This window comes from Jaminaea rosea (genome assembly GCF_003144245.1).
Source record: "Jaminaea rosea strain MCA 5214 unplaced genomic scaffold BDZ90scaffold_1, whole genome shotgun sequence".
Classification (NCBI taxonomy): Eukaryota; Fungi; Basidiomycota; class Exobasidiomycetes; order Microstromatales; genus Jaminaea; species Jaminaea rosea.
Window position 1 is genome coordinate 683,526 of NW_020289975.1, and position 23,916 is coordinate 707,441.

The following is a 23,916-nucleotide window of genomic DNA, read 5'->3' on the forward strand; positions in this document are numbered from 1 at the left end:
GCGTTAAAATCGCTGCTTCAAAGGTTGTCAAACACATTTCCAACAGCAGAAGACAAGAGACGGCAATTTGAGGCCGAGCCTGTGGTCCGTTGACGTGAGCTTGAGCCGCTGGTAGATGCATGGATCTGCCTACAGTGGCACCAGCTTAGCAACAGATGGATATCTTGCTCCGAGCAATTGCGATTGAGGACGATCGACTTCTTGAACGGAGTGCAACTGATATCAGACGAGCGCGTATCACGGCGCAAAACTCCCACGCCGCTGCGCTTTGTTCCCCTTTTCCCTTTCTCGGCAGTCTAGACGGCACCTGGTTGGGCCATTCTTAGTGCATAATCAACGCTGCCAAGCATCTTCGACAACCGACAAGATGACGAGCTCACCGCCGCCGTCGATCCGGGTTCGGCGGGCCGGGAACAGAATCGTGGACGTCCGATTAGAAGCGCCCGCTATGTGCCCCGCTATGTGCCGTACCGTGGGCACGAAGCGGCCGGAAACAGATCCCTTGCTTTGTCAACCTTCCATTGCGTACGTACCCTTGACACATACACGTACCCGCCGCGACTGCAGCGGATAATGTAGGCATCGAGACCCACAGAAGTGACATGATCCTCACACAGATGCTTGCCTATCTGTCGCCAGGGCCTTTGGCCGAGCTTGCAGGAAACAGTCGACCTAGAGCTAGACGACGACGGGGAAACGACGACGAGCCACAACTGCGTACGCGTACGACGCGCTTATGCACACGCCGACGTCCGCGGAGCTGCCAAAGGGGCAAAGAGGAGAAAATCGGGCGTCTCGTCCTGTCGACGGAAGAGCAGCGACGGGGACCAGCAAAGGCCCGCCGACTTCGTTTGGAAAAAGGAGGTCAAAGACCTCGCTTGCGTGCTGTTGAGTTCTCTATGTGGGATCGACTGAGACTCGCCCGGCTCGACAATACAATACCACACGAGCCGTGGGCGGTGCTTGACACAGTCACATGTCTCCGGCGCGGCTGTGATTACTGAGCTTCTGCTAGTCGAGCAGACCGGACCTGACCTGAATAGCGTAACCAGCTCCGCAGCGCCATGGTACCATGCCCACGCGCAGCCCGCGTTTCGCTCATTCGAGCTACCACATCGCAAATTGATTTGAGCAAGCTGGTCATCAGGGAGCTCAACTGCTGTGCAGCATGCACGCACAAGCTCGGGCTGTCATTGACACCGCCGTTTTGAGCGTCGCAAGCGGGCGTTGCTGAAAGTGCCCGGGGCTCCATCCACGGCTTCACTCTTACTCCTCTTGTGTGCCAACGAATGACGACGTCTCTTGTTTCCTCGTTTGCCCCGAAGAGCTCCAAGGCGCATATCACAGCTTGCCGCTGCAAGGGCATTGGCCCGTGCCGAAGGCGCTATCCGCGCGTGAAGGGCGGCGGGTAGCAGAGACGAGGAGGACACCGCGTGGGAGGAAAAGGCTCCGAGCCAATGACGCAGGATAATCGTCTTTAGGAAGCCTGCAATCGGCAGACAAACAACATTGAAGCTCCTTCCGACCGTGTTGCTCGCGATCGGGTCGTCCCATCGCCCCGGCTACAGCTCCGAGACCAATCTCATCACTGAGCGAGCTTTCCGCACGGTTGGAAGCGCAATCGTCTCTCTAAACCCGGTGTTCAGGCACAGCACGCCCACCCTTCCTCAACTGCGGGGTAGCAATACCGGCCCATTATGCTCCAATAATGAGCTATCACGAGAACAAAGCTCAACCACAAGGAAACTGCATTTTCAACTCGATCATGGGCTGAAATGTACCGGAGTGTGTCGCCCTGGTCATCCCAGCACCACACTCTGACGAGACCCTGATGAGATCCTGATGACGCCCTGTTCCGATCACATCGCGAGATGGTCAATAAGGCAGGCTGGCGCTCATGCCGTGCTTCCCTTTTGGCTTGTACGGCTTTGCAAGACAGCAGAAGTGACATGATTGGTGGCGCCGTTCAAAATCGCACTCGCGCCTGTAGCCAAGATAGGAAGAATCAGGACTGTCACGAGCGCGGGTAGCGAGACAGGAAAGAGCCCGCGCTGATTAGTGAATGCATCCCGCTCAGTCGTACGAGAGTCGCGAGATCATCGGATCCTGCTGCCTCTCTGTCTTGCCCTTTCTCTCCCTCGCCCATCTACCGCCGATCCGAGAAGAACTCGGCTGGGTCAGCCACTCGATTAGCACGTGAAGGATGCGACGGTCCTTTCTATCAATATGCGAGCAAAAAGACGACCGTCAAGTCCGTGCCGTACTGTGCCATTCCATTGCCCGCCCATCAATCCAACTCCCGCTTCGTGACCGAATACTCTCCTGGTTCTGCTCCACGCGCAACATTTCTCCTTTTCAGATCATCAGTAAGCGTGCCCGATGCCGCTCCCGCAGCCAGGCCGCTCGTCGACGCGGAGTAATCAATGGCAGGCAATGACCCGGCGTGAGTTGCGCCCTCTTCGGGTGCTGACATGAACTTGGCCGAGGGAATGAGGGAGACGGGCGATTTGCGCGGCGAGGTGTGCGTTGAAGAGGACGAGCCCGCAGTGGGAAAGGGGGCAGATGGTGCCGAAGGAGGCTGAAGCATGCTGTTTGTTCCGGTGGGCAATGGCGGATGTAACGTCTGAGGGATGGGCGGCGCATGCGCCAGACGAGGCAGGGAAGCCAGCAGGGGCGCCATAGCTTCGTCGTAGGCCCGTTGGTAGGCTGCCCGCCCCGCCATTGTCGCACGTTGATGCTGGTTGTGCATCTCATCGCGCTGTGCAGGACTGAGAAGTGCAAAGTACTCTGGGTGGATGCCGGGAGGAGGCGCACCTCCTCTCGACTCGGGCCAGGCCAGCGAGACAGTAGTTGGGGCGCCAGTGATGGACTGGGCCCTCGCGATGGCTTGAGCTTGCTTCGCATGGAATGTGAGGAGCTCTGCTGATTTGTTCTGAGTCGGTGGCGGCGGGGCGTGTGGATGCTGAGAGGCTGTGGCTGATGACTTGCGACGACGTGGAGCCGTATACGTGGATGCGCGTACAGGGGCGCGGCTTTCGCCTTTGCTTGGTGAGGCCGACTCGCGCGAGGGTCCGCTATTAGCTTGATCATCGCTGCTTGCCTTTCGATGCGAAGAGGCCAGCTTGTGATCGACGGAGGCAGCTCTGCGTGGAAGGTGTCTGGCTTCTTCGTGGCTCGCACCCCTCGTTGATATTGGCTTCGGGAGTGACAGAGGTGCGGCGGAAGCCTTTGGAGGCTGGCTGAAGGCGGGCGCTGGGACTAGCGGGGTTGCACTCTCCGTCACCTGTGACGGGTCTGAGGATACAGCGACCTGCGTCGGCGCAATTCGTCCGCTAGGCTGCGAGCTGGCAACCACTGGAGGGGTATCACCGGGGCTGGATACGGGCGAGGCATTCACGACGACAAGGCTGGACTGGACCAGTGGCAGGATCGGCGTGCCAATCGAAGCAGCAGAGAAGCGATCATCGGCCTTACTCCTAGGCTGGGGAGGCGGGAGATCGAAGTAGCCAGAAGCAGGGGCGGCTGTTGGCGCGGAGGCAGATGGATGGAGCTCAAGCTCCAGCTGCTGCTCACTGATGAAGTCAGGTGCAATCCTTGGCGCGACGCCAGCAGCATGACGCTCAAGTCCCAACGTCTGCCCTCCCTCGCTTCCTTGAGGCTCCACGACCGCTTCGGCCTGCAACGCCGGTTCGGGTGTGGACGCCAGCCTCAGTAGCACATCTGCCGCGCTAGGATCTGGTACGACTTCTGCTTGTCGTTTTGATCGCGAGCCAGCGCTGCTGTCCATGGCCTGCAACACGCCTTCTGATGGTCTGCGCACGCGATTAGACCCCGAACGTGCCGCTTGCGCCATGATGCCCGCTTCGAAGGTACTGCCGGCTGGTAGGAGGGGGGATGGCTGCCCTGGTAGGAACGCAGTATCTGTGGAGCTACCATCTGATTCAGAAGTGGGCTGCGCGCTGGTCGCTGCGTCGCCCGTACCTCGAACTCCATTTCGAAGCCAAGGCTTAGATGGCGGCAAGATCTCGTCCTTGTTCGCAACCTGAGCGCCCTCCATCTGTGAAAGGGCGTCGATGAGTGTGCGTGGCTTGTCCCCGGGTGAAGTCGCCCCGAAAGAGGCCAAGAAGGAGGCCGAGTCCATGCCGCGTCCACGAAGACTTGGGGAGGTGCTGCTTCCTGCCGTTGCCGCTGTCGATGGTGTCAGGATCTGACCTGCGGAACTAGGCTCTGCAGCTGCTGGTGGTTTGCCCGCTTCATCCGTGAACCACGCAAAGGGGGAACGATCCCATTTCTCAGAGAAGCGCTTCTGCTTCTGCCGATGCTGCGGTGACAATGGCGGGTTGTCAAGACGTGGCGAAGCTTGCAGGGACTGCCGCGCTTGATGGCGTCTTGTGGAGATGTGGTCCTTCTCTGGCACCACGGGAGGCCGCACATCTGACTCGTCGCCTGTCGGAGAGACTGCCTCTGAGAATGACTGGTGACGCTCCTGTATCTGTCTGATGAGAGGGGTCGCCCTTCCTCCCAATGCGAGCTCGGCTTCCAATGCTGCTAGTCGTTCTGCGGGCGACATGCCTCCGTTCTCCAAGCCCGAAGCCAGAAATGCAGGGCTCGACGGCCTGATCATGCCCGCCTCGCTGAAGTTGCCCGATTCAGATCGATTGCGCGCGGCTCGAAACTTGGCTACGGAGATTGAGGAGCCAGCCACGCTTGCGTTCTCGTAGATCCGCCTACTTGCGCCCAGAGAGGGAGAAGTGGGAGCTGTGCCGCTTGCGCCGCCTTCGTACACCGTCATAGGGTCCTCGTAGACTGACAAGGCAGGCGATGTCGCCTCTGCGGCTGGCGGAGTGTCCGCCGACGGAGAGTCGGGCGTTACGGGAGAGACGGCGAGGGCAGACTCTGGCGCTTGGCCTGAGGATACGAGTGGGAAATAGGATGATGCGAGCTGATCTTGCCCTGAGGTTGGAGACTTTCCGGTTCGCACATTGTGCATCGAGCGTAGAGTAAAGGATCCTCCCTGCTCGAGGCCCGGCCGAGTCGAGTCGCTACTGCCTGCGACGACTGGGCTTGTTGGCTTGCTACCCAGAGGGAGCCCACTCATTCTGCGTGTCATGGCTTCCAGAGGATTAGTTTTACGTCCTGTGGGCGGCGACATTGACGCTGTGCGCCTTCTCTGCTCTCGATATGCTTCGTTGGGCCCAGGGATGGTGGGTTGGCCGCTGGGCCCCGCTTCCGGAGATGGCAGCTGCGGTTGATTCGGGAAGTAGGCTAGTGGATTCTCTTGCGGTGAGGTAGAGGGACGAGAGCCCTTTGATACGCGCAGCACCTCGAATGACGACGGTGGTTGCGGTTGCTTGCTGCCAGAAGGAAACAGTGCGTCCAACAGGCCTCTGGACTTGCGACGACGATGAGAGGATGTTGCCTCACTCATGTCGTCACGCACGGCGGAAGAGGAGCTTCCCTTGGAAGGCGAGCGACTGGCTATCGTTGATGACATGGATGCATTATGCTTGAGCGTCTTGTACGAGGTTGGCGCAGTCGATGACCATTTGCCTAGCAGATTACGGCGACGAGGAGAGTTTCCGCTGCCATTGCCCTCGACAGGCGATCCATCATCATTATCATCGACGACAACGTCCGGTAGCGGGTCCCGTCTGACATCCAGGCTCTTTCTTCCCACGCCCATTGCTCTGCTGAGGGACAGGCTGACTCTTGGCTTATCTGCGCCATCGTCCGGTGTTCCTCGTCGTTGAGTGTGATCCTGAGCCAAGTTGGTATGTGACCGGGCAAACGGATTGGCCGGCATAGTGAGAGTGCTCTCTCTCTCGAGCCAAATGCTATGAGTGCCTGGTCTGACTCGCGGGTGGGTGGTTCATGTCATGGGAGGCGCCTAGATGGATGATGAGGATGATGTCGATCGTCGATTAGGTGGATTGCATCGCACCGCCCAAGAGTCGCTCGAGCCAGGCGGTTTCACTTCGTCGGATTGACGTGCTGCCTGGCCTATTTTTGGTCCGCTGCCGCTGCCGCTCACTTCATCTCGACTGACCGCCGGCCCGCCCTCATGCACTCACTGCACGGCCATTCGATATCGACGTACCTGCCGCATTGCCGCCGCATTCTTTTCCTCCAAGTCCATGATCCTGAGCTCAGGTCGGCAAGATGGCGTCCATCGCTGGTGGTAGCCAGAGGCAGTCGCCGCCCTACTCTCAGCTCGGAGCATCGACCCAGGCTACTCAAGCCACGCAGAGCTCGCTGCCACTCGTCGCTGGCAGTCCTCTTTTGCAAGGTGGAGCAGGACGACTTCACAACCTCCATGCGTCCATCACCGACGAGACAGGGTGCATCGTAGTTTCTTCGCGATACAAACTGCCGTCAGGACCCCCAACACCGTCGAAGAGAGGCAATCACAAGGCGTCATCTCCGCCTGCGTCAGCTCTCGGATCCTGGCAGGTGATCGTCTCGAGGGCGGTCGAGGGCAGCGTAGGTTGGTATACGGCACAGTGGGAGGGGCAACAACTCAAGTCGCTGGTACGTTCGACTCAGGGAGTCAAGACATCGCTAACAGGCGCTCACTCTCTTCTCTCCCTCATAGCTCGATAGATCCGTCAAGACGCTCGTCGCTCTCGAGACCAAATGCTTCGAGGCCTTCAAGGCAAAGCAGCTCACCGTCGACTTGCCGTACGGTCCATCAGGTAGCATGACGGTGAGCAGATTGTGGCGTACGCAAATATCATGGACTTCCATCTGACCCCTGCCACAGCTCTGCATAGGCAACGCTACGACCAAGCAGCTGCCGCTATCCATCAAGCTGATCAAGGAAAGTGACTCACAGGCTCTCCTTCTCGCTACGTACACAGCCGTCGAGGTGAGCCACATAGGCACGGCGTGCAGCAACTCGCGGCGTTGCGGGCTCACTTCATCCTGCTCGTCTCTCGCCCCTCGTCATGCCCGACCCCCAGCTCTGCAGGCAAAGTGAAGGTCGCCGCCAACTCCTGGACTCAACGCAGGCCAAGCTAGACCAGAGTCGCAAGCTAGCAGGCGTGGCTCCACCCTCTCAGCCCGCCAAAGTGGACTCGTCGCTCGTCAACCCGGGCCGTATCAAGCGCAAACGTGATGATGACGAGGGTTTCGAAGGGGACGATGAGGAGGTGAATCAGGGAGAGGACGAGGACGAGGACGAAGAGATGACCAAGGCGCCGAGCCGGGTCGAGAATGGCGTCAAGGGCGGAGAAGAGGATAAGAGGGATATCAAACTGGGCAATGGCGGCCGGGATGGTGGATGCAGTAAGGACGAGGAAACGGAGTCCGAGGAGGAGATGCTCTAGTCGAGGCAGGAAGTCCTCATCGTGCACCATTTGTCACCTATCTCTCATCTTGATACCTCTCGCATCAATTCTCCCTTTCACTACCTTCGCAAGATCCTGTCGGCTTGCGAGCCCTGCTTCGAGGTGCTTGAAACTCGTTCTTCTGACATAGGTCAGGTGATTGTCAATCAGTGCATCTATCGTGCACAGCCACCTCGTCAATCCCTCTCACGCCACGCATCGCCTTGCGACCCAGACTTCGATTGGTAGTGGTTGTACTCGGATCCAATAGCGCACACATCTAGTAGCCCACACCGAGCAGGTAGTCACCCAGCTGCTCCACAACCTTGGTTGCCTCACCTGGCAAGATGGGCGACGCGTATTGGCCTACGAGAACCGCTTGGTTCGTCTTGACCAGGACAACGCCGTCGGCCTGCGATCGCGCATGATGGCGAGAAGTAGTCATCAGCTGCGTGTTCATCTGGATTTGATGATTGCTGCTGCTGCTCAACACCGCGCACTTACCCCTGCCTTGCCATAGATGCTCCTGTCATTCGCCTGAAGGCAGAAGTACTTTTTGCCCGCAACGTGCAGTCCACCTGATTGAAGCGGCGAGGGATCGTCGAAGCCCTTTACGAGAGCAGTCTGTTCTTGCGGTGTTACCTGAGGGCGGAGGAGGGGGTACAGCAGTCAGATTCTGGCGCAGGATTGACGAGGGCGAGCATCTTTGGACTCGTGGAGGCCTGTACGCACAGTGAATCCCGGGGAAGCTGCCCAGACTCCTCCCTTGATACCGAGGATGGCTGCCTGGGTGATAGACTTGGTGCCTACCAATTGGTTGTCAATGTATCCCTGCCACGACATTGTTGCTGTAAGCTGATGAGGGGTGGCGTTAGAAAGGAAATGAAGGAAAGGGGAAGCGAGTGGGAAGAAAGGCGGGAGTGTTGGTTGGTCGGTTGCTGCGTTGGCCTTGGCTTGCTCGCCGAGCCGTCGAGGCGGCGCCGCTCAGCCCCTCGTCCGACTTTGGCCTGGCGTTCCGGCCTCGAGCGTCGGGGGCGGCGAGTGGAGTTGACGACGACGGGAGCTGAGACAATTGCGAAGGGCGAGGGAGGAAGCGCGGACGGAAGAAGAGAACTGTGAACCCTTGAAGCGCATACGTCCACTTCTCAATCTCACCAGGCATCCTCAGCATGGATCGCGACGAGCTCTCCTCCATCTTGGAGAGCATTCGAAGCGCGCCGTCATCCTCCAAGGCGCCTGATGGCGGAATCGAGGCTCTGCGTGAGGCCCTGTCACACGCTGGCCTCGCCAAGCAGGACGCAGCTGCCAAGTCGGCTTACTCGAGGGAGGAGCTCGTCGAGCAGCTCAAGGACAAGTTGCTCACCCCGCAGGCGTCGCTACAAGGGGAAGAGCTGGTCAAGCGCCAAGTGTAGGTATCGTAATGGGCTTTTGAAGATGGATTCATCAGCTGAACTCGTGATTCCCTTTGCATCCGCAGCCACTGGCATCGAAAGCCCGACTTCTCCTCACTCTTGCCTGCTCAGCCACTGCCTCAGACAACCTCTTTGCGCTTTATTCGTACAGGGCTTGGCAGCAATGTCATTGGCACAAAGGAGGTTGTCACTCATCAACCTCCCTCGACTTCTCAGGCAGCCCGCAAGGCCCGCCTCGAAGCTCAAAAAGTCAATGCTTCACAGCGCAAGGGGATGAGTTTCGTGAGGGGCCGCAGCGGCGGGGCAATGTTCATGCCCGGAGGACTGGACGATGATGACCTTCTCATTGAATCGATACAGGGTGAACGGGTAGATCAGGAGCAGGGCATAGAGCGCGATGTTGAAGAGGTAGAGGAAGCCATCAAAGGCTGGGGTAGGGGGATGCGCACAAAGGCACCTGGACTCTCACGCGGCTTCAAAGCGGCGACAGACGAGGATGAAGATGAAGAAGAGGTCGAGACCGGCGCGGAGATGGACATCGCCAAAAGTCTGGTACCGGCGCCTGTCTACCAGCCCTCATTGAAGGCTTCCCTGCGCGTAGGCGGCAGCGCAGCCGATGCTCCGCAGCAGAGGAACAGCCAGCTTGACGAAGAGCTCGACGAGCTTCTTCCCACGGAGAAGCCACCTACACACAGTTCGCGGCGTGCGGCAAAGGTGGACCTCGAAGAGAAGACAGAGTGGGCTCATGTGCTCGATGCCAGCAAGCGACTGGCCAACTTCAATGACCTTGTGCCGGATATGGCGCACAAGTTCCCCTTCACGCTCGACCCATTCCAGCAGGAGGCCGTCTACCATCTTGAGCAAGGTGATGACGTCTTTGTGGCTGCTCATACCTCGGCGGGTAAAACGGTCGTGGCCGAGTACGCCGTTGCTCTTGCGCAGCGACACATGACGCGGTGCATCTACACCTCCCCCATCAAGGCATTATCAAATCAAAAGTTTCGCGATTTCAAGCAGACCTTCGGCGCAGAGAATGTAGGCATTCTTACGGGCGACGTACAGATCAACTCGGAAGCGCCGTGTCTGATCATGACGACGGAGATCTTGAGGAGCATGCTCTACCGCGGCGCCGACCTCATTCGGGACGTAGAGTTCGTTATCTTCGACGAGGTCCACTACGTGAATGATCAGGAGCGAGGCGTGGTGTGGGAGGAGGTCATCATTCTGCTCCCTCGCCACATCAGCATCATCCTGCTCAGTGCGACCGTGCCCAACACCAAGGAATTTGCAGACTGGGTTGGTCGCACCAAGAAGAAGGACATCTACGTCATTTCAACGTCGAAGCGTCCTGTGCCGCTTGAACACTTCCTCTACGCTAACAAGGATCTCTTCAAGATTGTTGGGGCTGATGGCAAGTTCGCCGAGCGAGGCATCAAGGATGCGGGCGATGCTCTCAAGCGCAAGCAGGACAAGGAGCGCGAAGCCGCAGGCGTCGCACAGCCGACAAGACAAGGGGCTCGGGGTGGTGCGGCAGGTGGGGCCAATTCGAACTCGAGGGGAGGGCGTGGGTCCTTTGGTCCGCAGAGAGGGGGCGCTAGGGGCGGTCGCGGCGGCGGCGCATCTTCCGTCGCTCGTACGATCGGCGGCGACACAAAGAACCTCTGGGTACATCTCACTGGGATGCTTAAGAAGAAGGATCTGCTACCGGTCGTCGTCTTCGTCTTCTCGAAGCGCCGCTGTGAGGAGTACGCGAGCAGTCTTCCCAACACAGACTTCTGCTCTGCAAAGGACAAGAGCGAGGTACACGTCGTCATCGAGCGCTCTATCATGCGCCTCAAAGGGCCAGATCGTACCTTGCCGCAGATTCAAAGGATGCGCGAGCTCCTCGCCCGTGGTATTGCGGTGCATCACGGTGGTCTCCTCCCCATCGTCAAGGAAATCGTCGAGCTCCTCTTCCAACGCGGCCTCGTCAAGGTCCTCTTTGCCACCGAAACGTTCGCAATGGGCGTCAACATGCCTGCGCGCTCTGTCGTCTTTTCCGGCATCCGCAAGCATGACGGGCACGGCTTTCGCGACTTGCTGGCGGGCGAGTACACGCAAATGTCCGGTAGAGCTGGAAGACGTGGCCTCGATGCTACTGGCGTGGTGATCATCAACTCGGCAGACCAGCTGCCCGAGACCACGACGCTGCACAAGATGCTGCTCGGCCAGCCGACGAAGCTGCAGTCGCAGTTTAGGCTGACCTACAACATGATTCTGAATCTGCTTCGCGTGGAGACGCTGAAGGTTGAGGAAATGATCAAGCGTGAGTAGTTGTAGGGACGGGGCGAGGCAGCATGTCTGGCGTGGCTGACTTCTCTTACCACTCTTTGCTCGCTGCCAGGCTCCTTCTCTGAGAACGCGTCCCAACGGCTCCTACCTGACCAGCAAAAGAAGGCAGCCGAGGCAAGAAAGAAGCTCGACAGGCTGCCGCAAGTCTCTCCGCCAGAACGAGCTGACGAGCTGAGTCAGTACTACGATGCAGCATGGGCCGCCTTCATGTCAAACCACAGCGTCCTCGACCTTGCCCTCGAGCAGCAGCAAGGTAGCCGCATCTTTGCGCCTGGGCGTGTGGTCCTTCTCCGCGATGCGCACTTCGATCACAACCCCGCCGTCATCGTGAAGCAAGTATCATCACGCGAGTTCCTGGTCCTGGGCGCCGTAACGCAGCAACGCAAGGAAGGTCGACTCGATGTGCCGGACAAGGCCGTCCCGCCGATTTGGCCTCCCCAAATGAAGCGCGACGCTGGGGACGAGCTGGTCTACGACTTGCGAGAGGTGCCACTCACCAGCTTCGCCTTCATCTCGGCTCACGTCCTCAAGATCGAGCAATCGATGATTATGGCTCACCGCAAGTCCGCCATGAACCGCACCGTCGACCTCATGCGCGAGCCCATCGCCGAGCTGCGCGTTGAGCTCAGAGAGGTGGATTGGACAAAGATGCGTCGTCTCGACTTCCAGGAAGCCCTCAAGAGTCGTGACGAGCGCGGCGCAATCGCTGTGGCTCACCTCGTGGACACGACTCTCCCCGACTTTGACAAGCAGTACCGCCTCACACACGCCCGCAAGCAGCTCGAGAAGGAAGTAGCGCGCATCGAGCACTCGATGTCCAATCAGAACCTCGAACTGCTCCCAGACTACGAGCAGCGTGTCGGTGTGTTAAAGACGCTCCGCTTCATCGATCCGCTCACGGAGTCTGTGCTTCTCAAGGGGCGCGTGGCTTGCGAGATCAACTCGGCGGACGAGCTGGTCCTCACTGAGCTGATTTTGGACAATGTTTTTGCGGGCTATGAGGCGGAAGAGATCGTAGCGCTGCTCAGCGTCTTTGTCTTCAAGGAGCGCACAGATGGTGCAGAGGAGGAGGAGTTCCCGCCGCGGCTCAGTGAAGGCTTGGCGACGATTCTGGGTACGGCCGAACGTGTTTCGCAGGTACAGGCGGAGCATCAGCTCAACTACGACGACTACGCTGTCAGCTTGAAGACGGGCCTGGTGAATGTGGTCTATCAGTGGGCGAGAGGGAGATCATTTGGAGAGATCATGGAGATGACCGAGGTGGCCGAGGGGACAATCGTGCGCGTGATGACAAGATTGGACCAGACTTGCCTCGAGGTGAGGGACGCAGCGCGGGTGGTGGGCGATCAGGGTTTGAGGGAGAAGATGGAAGAGGCACAACAGATGATCACGCGCGATATTCTCGCGGCGCCGTCCTTGTACATCTGATCGCTAGAGCAGGCGCCAATCAATTGTCATTGCTTGCTAGACTTGCCCGGCCCTGCGCCTGCTTTCGTTCTGAGTCCGAGGGCGTCAACGAGCTCCTCCTCACTCAATCCGGCCGCACGCAGCCGCTCGACGATCTCGCTCATTCCTTCGAGCTCCTCGCACGTCGTACGGACCTTTTCTCCGCGGGCGACCGGCGTTGATGTGGATGCTAGCGGGCAGCTCAGCAAAGCCCTTGCCTCGAGGCTAGGGGCATCCTCCCCCTCCTTGGGCTCACAGATCCACTCCTCCTCGCTCCTCACATTGATAGCATGCCACTGCAGGCCCTTGACCCTGCGCACCACTTCGGTCACATCCTCGCTCTTGCCCTCGAAGCAGAGATAGCCTGGGTACCCGATCTTGAGGACTACCCAGAGGGAGAGCTCGGAAGACCACTTGGCGAAGTCACGCCGCTTGGAGGGGGCTATGAGGTGGTGAGACCAGAATATTGTGCGGGACATGCTGAGAGGTGGAGGCGGCGGCGGCGGCGGGGGCGGCGACGGCGGCGATGACTTTGCTTCTTGGCTGCTCTCTTTCGGCATTTGCTGCGCGTCGCCGTGGCTAGAGAGGGGATGGTCGACGATGTGCTCTTGCAGGGCTGTGAAGACGTCGAAGATGCGGTGCTCGACGCCTGACGATGGGTGCGCTACGTATGAGCGCGCGCGCGTACGCCGTCGTAACGTCTGCACGTCGCAGTTGCTCACCTTCGTCCTTGCTTGCCTGCCACCTTTGCGCACACACGTCGCGAAGAGCTTGGAGCTCCTTCGCCGCCACATCCTGGCCCGTGACAGCCAACTGGTGCTCGTCACTTGCTCCAGGCTTGCGCATCCTCACTTCGAGTTGGCATGCCGGCTCTATGCTCAGTCGAATACCGAATGCGAAAGGCTCGCTATCGCTCTCCTTACCAGCACATCGAGCCTCCCATCGCTTCACCTGCTCGTCTGCATCTCCTCGCGCCAGCAACCAATTGAACTCGTCGCCCGTCGTGCAAGAGCGCAGCAGCTGGACCTCCTCGATCTGTGATTCGGTCTCTTTGTGGGCGAGCGCCATTCGAGCAACGCTTGGTGAGATCCTTTCCTCTCGTCTTGGCGTGCCTCAAATCTTGGGTGAGAGTTGCGAGGCAGAGGTGAAGAGGGCGCTGCGAGGCGGGTTGAATCAGTGCAGTGCGCAACGGCCGGCTGAGTGCACGTGATTATATTTGATTCTTTTTAGCGAACTTCTCTGATTCCTTGTTGGTCTAGGGGTTATGATCGCCGCTTTTCAAATCATTGAGCCAAAGTGGCGCCACACAGTTGGCCCGCGGCTGACCCGGGTTCGAGTCCCGGACAGGGAAACTTTTTGCTGCCCATCTCACCCGGTTGTTGACAGACGTCGTTGCGCTGATATCAGAGGTGCAGCTTGTTCAACGTGTTGACTATGCTCAGGGAAGGTTTTGCCAGCTGAGGAGCTCTCTGCGGTGAGCGGCGACCATCTCCATCTTACTCGCGCCGGCTGTTTCGTATCCCGGACTCGGCGTCTGCAACCGGCTAAGGCCGTGCGGTGCGGGGAAGCGGGGCGCAGGCCGGCCTGACTGGAGGGTGTCGAATGATGCACACTTTGGCTTTACTCCTACTCCTTCCCCACGTCATCCTCTCCCACTCTTTGGCAGCGATGAAAGTCTCTGGCCACATCTACTACATCTTTGGCGGGGCCAGCGGCTTAGGCGAAGCGACAGCACGACGACTGCACGCCCAGGGCGCCTACGTCGCTCTGTGGGACCTCAACGACGCGCTCGCAGCAAAGGTGGCAGAGTCCCTCAATGCTGGAGAAGAGGCCAGCAAAGTGACACCGGGCCAAGGTGCAGAGCAGAGAGCGCTGGCGCACAAGGTCGATATCTGTGACACGGCGCAGATCGAATCGGCTATCGCGGCGGCTGATGACAAGTGGAAGGGCGTACCCGTGGGTGGAGCAGTCGTTGCATCTGGTGTCGGCATGGTGGGCAAGGTGAGGCGGCGTGCAGGCGGCGGCGACGACGACGACGACGAGAATCTGCTCCTGGCTACTCACATTATCACCCTGTCTACCGCCCAACCCTTCGCTCGCAGACGATCGAACGCGACGGCAGCCCGCACAGCATGGACCTCTTTGAGACGATCATCCGTATCAACCTCACGGGAACCTTTAACGCTGCCCGCCTCACAGCCTCTCGTCTAGTCCGAGACGTGCCCAAGCCAATCGCAGCGCCAACTGAGGACACTCCATGTCGCGGTGTCATCGTGACGGTAGCCTCTCAAGCAGGCCTAGAGGGGCAAGCAGGCCAGCTAGCGTACGCAACCAGCAAAGCCGGAGTAGCAGGCATGGCGTTACCGATGGCCAGGGACTTGGCGTGGTACTCGATTCGTACCGTAGCCATTTGCCCATCCATCTTTGAGACGCCCATGTCCGTCAACATGCCAGAGAGGGCGAGACAGAAGACGCTCAAGACTACAGAGTTCCCGGCGCGCTTTGGCAAGCCAGATGAGTTTGCGCATGCTTGCCAGAGCGTCATCGAGAATGATATGCTCAATGGCTTCGCGCTGAGTGAGTCACGGCCGCACAGCAAGAGGGACGAGGGCCTTGTCACCGCTGACGTCTTTTTTCGCTCGCTTTCACCCACAGGACTCGACGGAGCTACTAGGCTAGCCAAGCTGTAGATATACTCACGGCTGAAGATGATGGATTCGCAGCATAGTCATCTCTTCCTCCACGTAATTTCTCAAAAAAGAGGTCTCGGCAGCGACGAGGTGGCCAGCACCTCTTCCTTCACTGACACATGATTAGCAGGAGATGACTAAGTCGGTGCCGTTGCCGTTCTTCGAAAAGAGCGCCCTGCCATGCTGAGAGAACTGGTCAGGATTGTCACTGAGCACAGCCTTCAAGACGCCAAAAGCCGTAGCTGTGGCTGTATAGCCTCCGGTGGCGAAGGAGAATTCGACGCGCCCTGGTCCACCGCAGGTACCGTCTGATGAAGCGCAGATGGGACGTGGTGGTATCAGGCATTAGCCTTCACTGAATCGCCTCTGCTTCTGATCACTCACGGTATATCCCAACTGTCGGCACCGTGTACAGTATGATGCGCCCGCCATTCTCGATCTCGCCATCATCGCTGCTGCCCTTGGAGTAGCTCAAGTCGCCGCGCCATGCGAGAGGGTCACGCAACCGGATGCAGTGCACGTAGTTGAGGCTGAAGCAGGTATCCTTGATGGAGCGCCCGACCTGTAGCTCAGCAGGCAAGGCCGCAGTGAAGCGGCGAGGAAGCGTGGCGAATACCGTGAAGATCGTGGCGAGCGAAAGCCTGAAGAGCATGGCACGGGGAGGAGGGGGGAAAGGATTGATAAAGAGGCAGAGAGGGGGGGACAAAGTAGCAGCAGGTCAGTCCAGCAGCATTGATCTTTAAGACATCCGAGACACCCTCGTCAGTCTCGGCGCATCAAAAGCCGGCGAAGCTCTGTCGGCCCGCTGGCGCGCTTGCTGTGACCCGCCGCAGATCTCATCGGCCTATCATTGTTTCTAGACGGTTGGATTGTGCCAGCGCTACGATCTATTATACAGGCGTCGGATGGGAAGCTGCGATCCAGATGCAAACGGCAATGCTACTCTACAGGGCGAGATAGGCAGCCGCGGCGAGAACAGTCGATGCTAAGATGGCCATCGGTCCCAGCCCGGCAGCTGGCGCGGCGTTGAGCTCCCCCTGCTGCTGGCCTTTAGGCTGGCTCTGCGAGAAGACGGACGTAGTCGCCGCGGGCACAACGACGATGCTACGGATCACGGTGCTCGTGTACTGGGACTGCTGCCCGTCGTCCCCCTGTACGGCACCGCTGTTGACCTGCGTGAACTCTTGTGTCTGCTTGCGTGAGGCGCCCGCTACCGTCACGGCCGTTGCGTCGGGCGCAATCGTGACTGCATCGGCCGTCTTGGAGACTGTGACGACGGGAGTGATCACGACGGGAGGGCGACGGTGCGTGCTGCTGGTGCTAGTGGTTTGTGTTGTGGTGGGGCTGGTGCGCGTGCGAGTGCGAGTGCTGCTGCTGCTGCTACTGTAGGAGCTCGATGACGAGGATGTCGAGGTGTCGCTCGTGCGAGTCTGCTCTCCGCCGTTGCCGTTGCCGTTGCCGTTGCCGCGGTCGCTTGAGGTGCTCGAGCTCGTCGAGGAGTCAGTCGAAGACGAGTCGTTACCGTCACCGCCTGCGTACGAGGTGGAGCTGGTCGACGATGCGCTGTCCTCGCCTCCTTCGGAGTCCGTTGACGAAGATTTACTCGTCGACGTCGCGGCAGAGCTCGAAGATGGCGCTGTGGTCATTGTCGACTGAACGGGACTCGACCTTGATGCGGAGATAGAGCTCATGCTCGATGACTCATCCTCATCGCCTTGGTACGATGCCGACGATGATGCTCCTTCGGCAGATGAACTGCCCTCGGCGCTGCTTGAGTCTGTCTGGGCTGATGAGGATGACGACGACGAGTGATCATCTTCGTCTTGAGAGCTTGTAGACTGCGCTGCCTGAGATGCTGTTCCTGACGATGAAGAGCCGCTCCCGCCGCTGCTATTCGAGCTCGCTCCCTGGCCGCCATCTTGCCTCACCTGGAGCGGCAAAGACTGTGATGCGGTGTTAGCCGAGTACGTTACCATCAGCTCAGCATCGCTCTCGCTGCTCACCAATTGTCTGGCAACACCAGCCTCGTCGCTACTCAGGGGCGCAGCGAGGCTGCACGAGCTCAAGAGGCTAAGCAACACCAAAAGATAGAGAAATGATGCTGGTCGTGACATGCTGGGAGTAGGTGTGGAAATGGACAGGAGGTGGTAACGTGGAGGTGGTAACAAAGGAAAATGCCGGCTTCACAAACGTGACGCAAAGCAATACTCAACTCTGCCTTATCCCTCGCCACCACGGTGCCTGCTTCAAGCTCGCACAACCTCTCGCCCCTTGACCCTGTTCGCCCTCGCCTGGACAACTTTTTCGCATAACGTTCCCCCGCGCCTCGCAGTCGCGGCGACGGCGACGACCAACAACCCAAGGAGTGGACGTCCAGTCGTCCACGACCCCAAGCTGAGGACTCGGCGTCCCGAGACAGTCAGAGACAGGCAGGCTGGCAGACAACGGCTTACAACGGCTCGTGTCATTACGCAGATCCGCCGCCGCCGGCCGTTTTCGCCAAGGCCTCAAGCAATTCCCGATGTCGGCAGAGCGTTCCTTCCTTGTTCGTTCATTGGCTCGCGAACCGCCTTCTGTTTGCTCTGTGTGCCCTTCCGTCTTTTGGATGCACGGCCAAGTCGCCGCGTCTCCCAGCAAAGCATCATGACGCACAAAGGCGTGGCGCGAGCGTCGTCGGCCAACGGCGACTTCGTCCTCGGCGTCTTGAAGTCCTTCCCGCAGGCCGGCGGACAGGGCGACAACGAGCGATAGTTGGTGAGCTAGAGCATATATCAGTCTGTATCTCTGCTTGGGATCGGGTCACGCTGCACACAAGCTTGAGCAACAGTAATGGCGATTGACTTCATGCAGCAATGACGACAGGCCGCGGGGAGCGCAGGTATCAGGAGCGTATCTACGCCGCGGCGTGCGTAACCTAGTCAAACCACCACTCGATCTTAACCTGACCCTCCTCCTGTGAAGCTATGGCGTCGAAGAAGCCTTGAGAGAGGTCGATGTGGCCAGGACCCTCGCAGGTAGGGCACTCGTCTGCGACGAAACCATGGACTCTTTTGCCATTCCTCTCCACTGTGATGCCCTTGCCACAATTGCTTCCTCCGGCGTACACGGGGGTGTACAATGCCACAAGGTGTTCGCTGTCTGAGTGGAATTGACCGCAGGCACCCGGATTCCCGCCTTGCATATAAAATGTTGCCATCTGGCGGCCATTCCACCAGGAGGGCGCGGCAGTGGCAGCAACCACGAGGGCCGTGAAGCAGGCCAGGACGTGAAAGATGTTGTTGCGGACCATTGTAGGATTGCAGGGGGAAATAAGCGGGAGCAGGGTGCTTTGGTGTGGGCTTGAAGAGACGAAGAACAAGAACCGGTCGAGTTGAAAAGGACGAAGCTACCTGAGCTATCGTGGAAAGAAGTGGTAACGAGGCCGAGCCGAAACGGAGAAGGGGAGACCAGGGAGACGGGAGCGAGCGAGCGATGGGGATGATGAGGAAACAAGAGGTGTGGACGAGGCCCTGGCAGCATTTTATAGACAGTAAACAAGCCGCTGATCGAAGGCATCGACCTGATGCGAGTGCGCTGAGTGACTTGAGGCATCATGCACTCTCCGGGGCGTCAAGCTCCTCGTTACGCCTCGCTGAATGACTAGGCTATTCTCACAGCACCGAGCTTAACCTGCATCCCGATTGCGATCGCGATTGTCTCCAACGCAGCCAGGGTCGACGATGACAAGATTGGCCGTGACTCGGCGCTGTTTCCGTGTCGCTGTCAGCCTGAAGGTGGGTGCCCATGACTTGGAGGTACGATTCAAAGTCCTCAATGCCCGTATCTTCTACGCCCCTACGGCGATTTTTCTAACCAGCGCCCTCGGCTGGCGCTTGACGCCCGAAGACTCCCGGGCCTTGGGTCTTTGGCGGGGGCAGGTCCGAACGTCCGGCCAAGCTCAAGCCATCGACAAAGTGGTTCTTGCTGCTGGGTTCTACGAGGCGATGAAGCTTCAATCAGAGATGAACAGACGGTCACAGTGACTGTTCAAGCACGATCATCGCGTTCCTCGATTCCCACCTTGCCCCGCAAAGGACGGAAGGAAGCGACTGCCTCGGGCCGTGTTCTTCGCAGCGGCGGGACCCCTGTGGCTTCGACGCAAGTTCTGCCTCGTTTGACACCCTTGCTTGAGTTTTGAGAAAATGTGAGAACGCTTTACTTGAAGTGCTTGCTTACTGTCAGACCAGAGCAAGTTGAATCTCGATCTCATTGGGCGCCCACCGCCTTCACGCCGAGCTCCTTCCCCCTGCCCCCCTCCTTCCTCAACCTTTCTCGAATGCGAGTGTTGAATGTCTCGATGCGATAGGCCTCGGTCGCCCTCCTTTTGTTCTCACTTCTCGATCTTCTGAATGAAATCGCCTTGTATCGCCCGCCCGCCCCCTTGTCGTCATTTTGGGTCGTTCTACTTGCGGATGCGTGCGGCGTGCGGTCCTGTTCGTGGCAGGTGGAGAGAGCCACAGGAGCGTCACTGAGCAGCAGCGAGGAGCAAGACTGAGCCCAAAAGGCAAAGCGCGGACGGAGCAAGAGAGCGGGCGGGCGGGCGAGGGAGCGAGGCACCCGGCCTAGCCACAGCCTAAGCCTAGCGCGGGCCGCGCCAATCTCGACGACGTCGTCGACGACGACCGAGAGGAGCGAGAGAGAGAGAGAGAGAGAGAGTGAGAGACATCTGATCTACGCTTCTCACCATCCAGTCTCGTGCTTTCCATTACGACCTCCAACAGCGAGGCCTGCTTCCTTTCATCCTCTTCGTTTCGGCCGCCCCTTCTTCGTACCCTCGCGCGACTTCCTGTTAGCCCGGACCCTCTTGCTAAGGACTCGCTCATCTCTCGATCTCGACCGGACGCAATCCGCATCCGCTCATACCTGCGAGCGCGAATCACATACAACGCGACGACAGCAGCGACGACGACGACGACGACGACGACGACGACGATCGCCACTGCGACGCCAGCGCAGCGCTCACAAAGACGACTGCGCTTCAATCCTTGCCATCCGTGGTTAGGCCTCGCGACGGGTGATGTCCATCCCGTCTTCGTCCAAGGACGACCCGAGACTACCGCATCTGCATGAATCGGCCCTCTCACCCACCGAATATTCGAGCTACCTCAAATGGCGCAAGGCCATCGCGGCTAGCCCGAGCGGTGTAGAAGGGCTTCTTGATGAGCAGGATGCTCTGGCGTGGATTAGAAAGGAGTGCGGCGTAGGGAGATTAGACGAGGCAAAGGTGAGCTTACCGTGTGCGATCCCCACACTCGAATGATCTCGCTGACGCTTCTGCGTATGCTGCACAGATCCTATCTCTCTTCGACCGATATCCACTTGGTCTGGAGGCTGGTCATTTCTTTGCGCTGCTGCGCCTGACTTCTTGGGCGCAGCAAGGCTCACAGCCGACCAAGGCACTCGTATTCACTCAGACCTCACCGCCTGTCATTGGCTTGAAGGAGAACACACCTTTCCCTCTGCCCACGCCCACAACCGTCAGCGTGGCAGCGATACGGCCTACACTTCCCTCACCGCAACATCCAGCAACCGCCGGAGATGCGCCGCTAACCCGCAAGCCAAGCCTACCAAGCAGCAAAGTGCCATTGCCCGCAGCACAGGCGCAGACACAGCCACTGCCGCCGCCTACATTAGCAACGCCAGCTCGTCCCTCTGCTGCATCTGTACTTGCGCCTCCCGTACCGCCAGAGTCGTCCAAGCCGGCGCGCTCACCAGGTCCCTCGAATCCTTTCAGAGACTCCGTTGCTGCCACTGGTGGCCACTCACGGTCGGCGTCGCTAAACGTGGGCGAGTCTCTGCAAGGCTTCGATCCAGCGCCGAATCCTTTCAAGCAGACAAAGCCAAAGCTAGTCAAGCCCACGCCCATCGTTGCGACGCCTGGACTACCCAATCCAGTGTCATCAGCCGCTGAGCCATCCCGTGCAGCTACAGCAGGGTTGCCGGGAACTTCAGGGTTCTCAACAAGATCGATGAAGAGCATTGACGACGTGCTATCACCCCCTCTGCCGCCTCGTCCGACGATGGGCGGCATCGACAAGCCTCCTCCTCCGCTGCCACCGCGAGCCCACATCTCGCCGCTCATCCAGGCAGGATTGGACGCCAGCTTGCAGGTCAGGAAGCAGAAGGATGCACTGCCACCAAAAACGTTCACCGTTCTGCACTCTTCTAATGCGCGAGCCAAGGCGAGCGAGCCACGCCTGCTCACCGGTGAGAGCGCTCCCTTGTCCCTTCTCGAGGAGACGGCGCCCTCGCCACATCATCTCGCAAAGAGGAGGGTCTCAGGGCAGGAGTCGAGAAAGTCAATTTCAGAGACGGTCGTCGGGGGAGGTATGCCGACCCTGGCGAGGCAGAACAGTGACGAAAGCGCAGAGCCGCAACGAGCGGCGACGAGCAGAGCGACGGTGATTGCGGCGCCCAAGCCGTCGAGACCCGGCGCAAGTCGACGTCACCATCATCATCACCAGGAAGACAGGCGGGCCAGCGGCTCTGCCAGTGCCCAGTCTAGTCAGCAGCCAGGTCGAGTAGCGGCACCAAAGGCACAGTATGCGAATGGTAGCGAGTCGATCAGGACCAAGCCGACGTTGCCGTCGTGGCTCAGGGAGCAGGAAGAGCTGCAGCGCTCAGCATTGATCGAGGGCAGGCCGCTTTCGCCACCGCCGGCGGACTCAATTCCCGACGATAGCGAGGAGCGAGCGCGAGAGCTTGAGCGTAGCAGGCGAGCGCCAACGGTACTGGACGACGAGTATGACGTCTACCCAACGGAGTTGTCAGAGCAAGCCAGCCGAGCAGCCAGCATCGACCGACCACACAACCCCTTCATCCATCGATCTTCCCAGGCAGAGGCGGAGAAGCTCAAGGTGCAGCCGCTGCTGAAGCATCATCGCTCACTAGCCAAAGCGCCGCACTCTCCCGAGCTCCACAAGCCGCTCGCTCGATCAAAGACTCTACACGCCAAGGGTGCTCCCCCACCTCCTCCCCCTCTGGCAAGCCAGGCTGCGCAAAGGAAGCGTCTCGAGTCTTTGCCCGCTACGCTCGACTCTGGAACCTACGCAGGGTTCCGCCATCCTGCTTCTGGCGGGTTGCGCCTCGTACCGCCTTCAGCCAAGGCCGACGTAGGCATTAATGCCTTAAAGAGGGATGCTGCAGAGCGTAGAGGAGATTCAAGCGCCCTCAGTGTCAGTTCGAGCTCTGGTGCGCCACCCATGAGCCCGCGAGGCGACGAGGAAAGTGGAGAGACGAGCGTCAATTCGACAAACCCCACGAGCGTCCAGGGGCTCGCTTCAAGCTTGGAGCGCAAGCTCTCTGGTCGATCAGACGGCGCATCCACCTCGCTCAAGAGTCGCGTCTCTGACTTCTTGAAGCTGCAGGACGGCCCACCAAAGGGACAGCGGCCGATCGATGACCTGAAGCGGGATGCGATTCGGTTGGCGGAAAGGAGGGGCTGGATCAATCGGAGTGCAGATGGTGGAGAAGGCTTACTCGAGGATGTGGACGAGGTGCCTGCGCAAGGCGAAGACGGTGAGGAGGGGGAAGAGGGCCCGGAAAGGTGGGACGATGCGCCAACGCCTGATGATGACTACGCGTACGGTGCTGGGGAGTCGAACACGACTACGCGAGGCATCATCCGCGACGCCACGCCCACCGCCGGCGACGCTCGTAGTATCCTAGGCAAGGGCACCCCTCCTCCCCCGCCTCGACGCTCAGCAACGATGTCGGCAGCTCCTATCGCCCGAAGACCAAGCGGATTTGTTGCACGCCGCGCCTCCAAGCTCGAAGAGCACTCCCAGCCCTTGTACCAGACGACTAGCCTGGGACGGGCCTCGAGCTTCTCGGGCAAACATGCCGGTAGGCCTCATGCTGCGGGTGAAGGCAGTGGGACAAACAAGCGTTCCAGCTGGATTGAAGCGTTTGAGGCGGACAGAAGAAGGAGGGCTGAAGGAGGCGGCGATGAGGTTGAGGAGGAGGAGGAGGAAGAGGAAGAAGAAAGAAAAGACGGTGAGACGGGTAGAGAGGTGCGCGGTCAAGAGCTGGAAGGGTGGAGGAGATTGGACTGAAGGACTATCCTAGCCCACCACCAAGAGGCCACCAAGAGGTTAGGCGATACCATACATTGACGACGACATTCTCGCCGAAGGACTCGCTCGCTTTTCGTTCCACTCTCTCATTCTGCTGTGCGTCGTATACTGATGATGACTCCAAGCTGTACCACCACCACCACCACCACCACCGACACCAACATGTTCGTTCTTCTCCGGCTTCCCTTCGCTTTCGCAAACCACCCTCCTACTCTTCCTCTAGTACCAAATGACATACTCGCCGCGCGCGCTACCGCTATGCTTCATCGCTTTCGTCTCGATGGTCTGACGATTCATTGTCTTGACCCACACCAAAAGTAGAAACAATCGAGCAACTTTGAACCTGTCGCATCGGCTCTCCTCATCCTCAGCATCCCGAGCCCATGACGTGACATCCCCCACCCTTTCCCTTCCCCCTTCCCGTGCCTTCTTATAGTGGCTTCATTCTCCTTTTTCTAGTCACCGAGCCTCTCCTACTCACGACGCAATTGTACGCCGCTTGCCAAGCCAGACGAGCAGATCAGACTGTACGCACGCGCGCACGCACGTACGCTCACTTGCTGTTGCAGGCTGCCCATTTTCTTTTCTCCTTTCGTCG

The 23,916-nt window shown here is 59.1% G+C and overlaps 11 protein-coding genes and 1 non-coding gene across 12 annotated transcripts; 5 read left to right on the forward strand and 7 right to left on the reverse strand.

The window, feature by feature from the left end:
- Positions 1-1,504: 1,504 nt before the first annotated feature.
- BDZ90DRAFT_6101 (hypothetical protein) lies at positions 1,505-2,119 on the reverse strand. Its single transcript, XM_025509717.1, has one exon. It carries the CDS (start codon positions 1,949-1,951, stop codon positions 1,643-1,645), a length of 309 nt encoding a protein of 102 aa, XP_025364771.1. The 5' UTR covers positions 1,952-2,119; the 3' UTR covers positions 1,505-1,642.
- Positions 2,120-5,922, reverse strand: BDZ90DRAFT_6100 (hypothetical protein). The gene has a single exon (XM_025509716.1). It carries the CDS (start codon positions 5,801-5,803, stop codon positions 2,288-2,290), a length of 3,516 nt encoding a protein of 1,171 aa, XP_025364772.1. The 5' UTR covers positions 5,804-5,922; the 3' UTR covers positions 2,120-2,287.
- Positions 5,923-6,080: 158 nt separating this feature from the next.
- BDZ90DRAFT_229189 (hypothetical protein) lies at positions 6,081-7,426 on the forward strand. The gene is made up of 4 exons (XM_025504954.1): positions 6,081-6,528; positions 6,593-6,703; positions 6,761-6,865; positions 6,960-7,426. The coding sequence occupies exons 1-4, from the start codon at positions 6,160-6,162 to the stop codon at positions 7,323-7,325; spliced, it is 951 nt and encodes a 316-aa protein (XP_025364773.1). The 5' UTR covers positions 6,081-6,159; the 3' UTR covers positions 7,326-7,426.
- Positions 7,138-8,188, reverse strand: BDZ90DRAFT_229190 (Profilin/allergen). Its single transcript, XM_025504955.1, has 3 exons — positions 8,058-8,188; positions 7,830-7,967; positions 7,138-7,737 (listed from the first exon to the last, which is right to left on the reverse strand). Exons 1-3 carry the CDS (start codon positions 8,166-8,168, stop codon positions 7,606-7,608), a joined length of 381 nt encoding a protein of 126 aa, XP_025364774.1. The 5' UTR covers positions 8,169-8,188; the 3' UTR covers positions 7,138-7,605.
- Positions 8,189-8,456: 268 nt separating this feature from the next.
- BDZ90DRAFT_229191 (putative SKI2-antiviral protein and putative helicase) lies at positions 8,457-12,541 on the forward strand. Its single transcript, XM_025504956.1, has 3 exons — positions 8,457-8,733; positions 8,803-11,042; positions 11,121-12,541. Exons 1-3 carry the CDS (start codon positions 8,495-8,497, stop codon positions 12,494-12,496), a joined length of 3,855 nt encoding a protein of 1,284 aa, XP_025364775.1. The 5' UTR covers positions 8,457-8,494; the 3' UTR covers positions 12,497-12,541.
- BDZ90DRAFT_229193 (hypothetical protein) lies at positions 12,480-13,661 on the reverse strand. The gene is made up of 2 exons (XM_025504957.1): positions 13,237-13,661; positions 12,480-13,163 (listed from the first exon to the last, which is right to left on the reverse strand). Exons 1-2 carry the CDS (start codon positions 13,580-13,582, stop codon positions 12,523-12,525), a joined length of 987 nt encoding a protein of 328 aa, XP_025364776.1. The 5' UTR covers positions 13,583-13,661; the 3' UTR covers positions 12,480-12,522.
- Positions 13,662-13,758: 97 nt separating this feature from the next.
- Positions 13,759-13,865, forward strand: BDZ90DRAFT_t2. The gene has a single exon. It is a non-coding gene; the product is annotated as a tRNA-Glu (tRNA).
- Positions 13,866-14,182: 317 nt separating this feature from the next.
- Positions 14,183-15,204, forward strand: BDZ90DRAFT_216411 (NAD(P)-binding protein; the record flags this gene model as incomplete). Its single annotated transcript, XM_025504269.1, has 3 exons — positions 14,183-14,515; positions 14,617-15,091; positions 15,170-15,204. 3 exons carry the CDS (start codon positions 14,183-14,185, stop codon positions 15,202-15,204), a joined length of 843 nt encoding a protein of 280 aa, XP_025364777.1.
- Positions 15,205-15,327: 123 nt separating this feature from the next.
- Positions 15,328-15,856, reverse strand: BDZ90DRAFT_276651 (hypothetical protein; the record flags this gene model as incomplete). Its single annotated transcript, XM_025508947.1, has 2 exons — positions 15,328-15,512; positions 15,589-15,856. 2 exons carry the CDS (start codon positions 15,854-15,856, stop codon positions 15,328-15,330), a joined length of 453 nt encoding a protein of 150 aa, XP_025364778.1.
- A 201-nt stretch (positions 15,857-16,057) lies between these two features.
- Positions 16,058-17,657, reverse strand: BDZ90DRAFT_229196 (hypothetical protein). Its single transcript, XM_025504958.1, has 2 exons — positions 17,208-17,657; positions 16,058-17,147 (listed from the first exon to the last, which is right to left on the reverse strand). The coding sequence occupies exons 1-2, from the start codon at positions 17,316-17,318 to the stop codon at positions 16,149-16,151; spliced, it is 1,110 nt and encodes a 369-aa protein (XP_025364779.1). The 5' UTR covers positions 17,319-17,657; the 3' UTR covers positions 16,058-16,148.
- Positions 17,658-18,118: 461 nt separating this feature from the next.
- On the reverse strand, positions 18,119-18,493 carry BDZ90DRAFT_225093 (hypothetical protein; the record flags this gene model as incomplete). The annotated part of the gene is made up of 1 exon (XM_025504649.1): positions 18,119-18,493. The coding sequence occupies one exon, from the start codon at positions 18,491-18,493 to the stop codon at positions 18,119-18,121; it is 375 nt and encodes a 124-aa protein (XP_025364780.1).
- A 1,416-nt stretch (positions 18,494-19,909) lies between these two features.
- Positions 19,910-23,699, forward strand: BDZ90DRAFT_229197 (hypothetical protein). Its single transcript, XM_025504959.1, has 2 exons — positions 19,910-20,467; positions 20,535-23,699. The coding sequence occupies exons 1-2, from the start codon at positions 20,261-20,263 to the stop codon at positions 23,295-23,297; spliced, it is 2,970 nt and encodes a 989-aa protein (XP_025364781.1). The 5' UTR covers positions 19,910-20,260; the 3' UTR covers positions 23,298-23,699.
- Positions 23,700-23,916: the final 217 nt, after the last annotated feature.

Excerpts from the sequence above, each read along its gene's own strand:
- BDZ90DRAFT_6101 (XM_025509717.1), bottom strand. The coding sequence starts at position 1,951 with ATGTCACTTCTGCTGTCTTGCAAAGCCGTACAAGCCAAAAGGGAAGCA.
- BDZ90DRAFT_6100 (XM_025509716.1), bottom strand. The coding sequence starts at position 5,803 with ATGCCGGCCAATCCGTTTGCCCGGTCACATACCAACTTGGCTCAGGAT.
- BDZ90DRAFT_229189 (XM_025504954.1), top strand. The coding sequence starts at position 6,160 with ATGGCGTCCATCGCTGGTGGTAGCCAGAGGCAGTCGCCGCCCTACTCT. Across the intron at positions 6,529-6,592 it reads GGCAACAACTCAAGTCGCTG|CTCGATAGATCCGTCAAGAC; the intron begins GTACGTTCGACT and ends TCTCCCTCATAG. Across the intron at positions 6,866-6,959 it reads CTACGTACACAGCCGTCGAG|CTCTGCAGGCAAAGTGAAGG; the intron begins GTGAGCCACATA and ends CCCGACCCCCAG.
- BDZ90DRAFT_229190 (XM_025504955.1), bottom strand. The coding sequence starts at position 8,168 with ATGTCGTGGCAGGGATACATTGACAACCAATTGGTAGGCACCAAGTCT. Across the intron at positions 7,968-8,057 it reads CAGCTTCCCCGGGATTCACT|GTAACACCGCAAGAACAGAC; the intron begins GTGCGTACAGGC and ends CTCCGCCCTCAG. Across the intron at positions 7,738-7,829 it reads GCATCTATGGCAAGGCAGGG|GCCGACGGCGTTGTCCTGGT; the intron begins GTAAGTGCGCGG and ends GCGCGATCGCAG.
- BDZ90DRAFT_229191 (XM_025504956.1), top strand. The coding sequence starts at position 8,495 with ATGGATCGCGACGAGCTCTCCTCCATCTTGGAGAGCATTCGAAGCGCG. Across the intron at positions 8,734-8,802 it reads GAGCTGGTCAAGCGCCAAGT|CCACTGGCATCGAAAGCCCG; the intron begins GTAGGTATCGTA and ends TTGCATCCGCAG. Across the intron at positions 11,043-11,120 it reads GGTTGAGGAAATGATCAAGC|GCTCCTTCTCTGAGAACGCG; the intron begins GTGAGTAGTTGT and ends GCTCGCTGCCAG.
- BDZ90DRAFT_229193 (XM_025504957.1), bottom strand. The coding sequence starts at position 13,582 with ATGGCGCTCGCCCACAAAGAGACCGAATCACAGATCGAGGAGGTCCAG. Across the intron at positions 13,164-13,236 it reads GCAGGCAAGCAAGGACGAAG|GCGTCGAGCACCGCATCTTC; the intron begins GTGAGCAACTGC and ends ACCCATCGTCAG.
- BDZ90DRAFT_229196 (XM_025504958.1), bottom strand. The coding sequence starts at position 17,318 with ATGTCACGACCAGCATCATTTCTCTATCTTTTGGTGTTGCTTAGCCTC. Across the intron at positions 17,148-17,207 it reads CTGGTGTTGCCAGACAATTG|TCTTTGCCGCTCCAGGTGAG; the intron begins GTGAGCAGCGAG and ends ACCGCATCACAG.
- BDZ90DRAFT_229197 (XM_025504959.1), top strand. The coding sequence starts at position 20,261 with ATGTCCATCCCGTCTTCGTCCAAGGACGACCCGAGACTACCGCATCTG. Across the intron at positions 20,468-20,534 it reads GGAGATTAGACGAGGCAAAG|ATCCTATCTCTCTTCGACCG; the intron begins GTGAGCTTACCG and ends TATGCTGCACAG.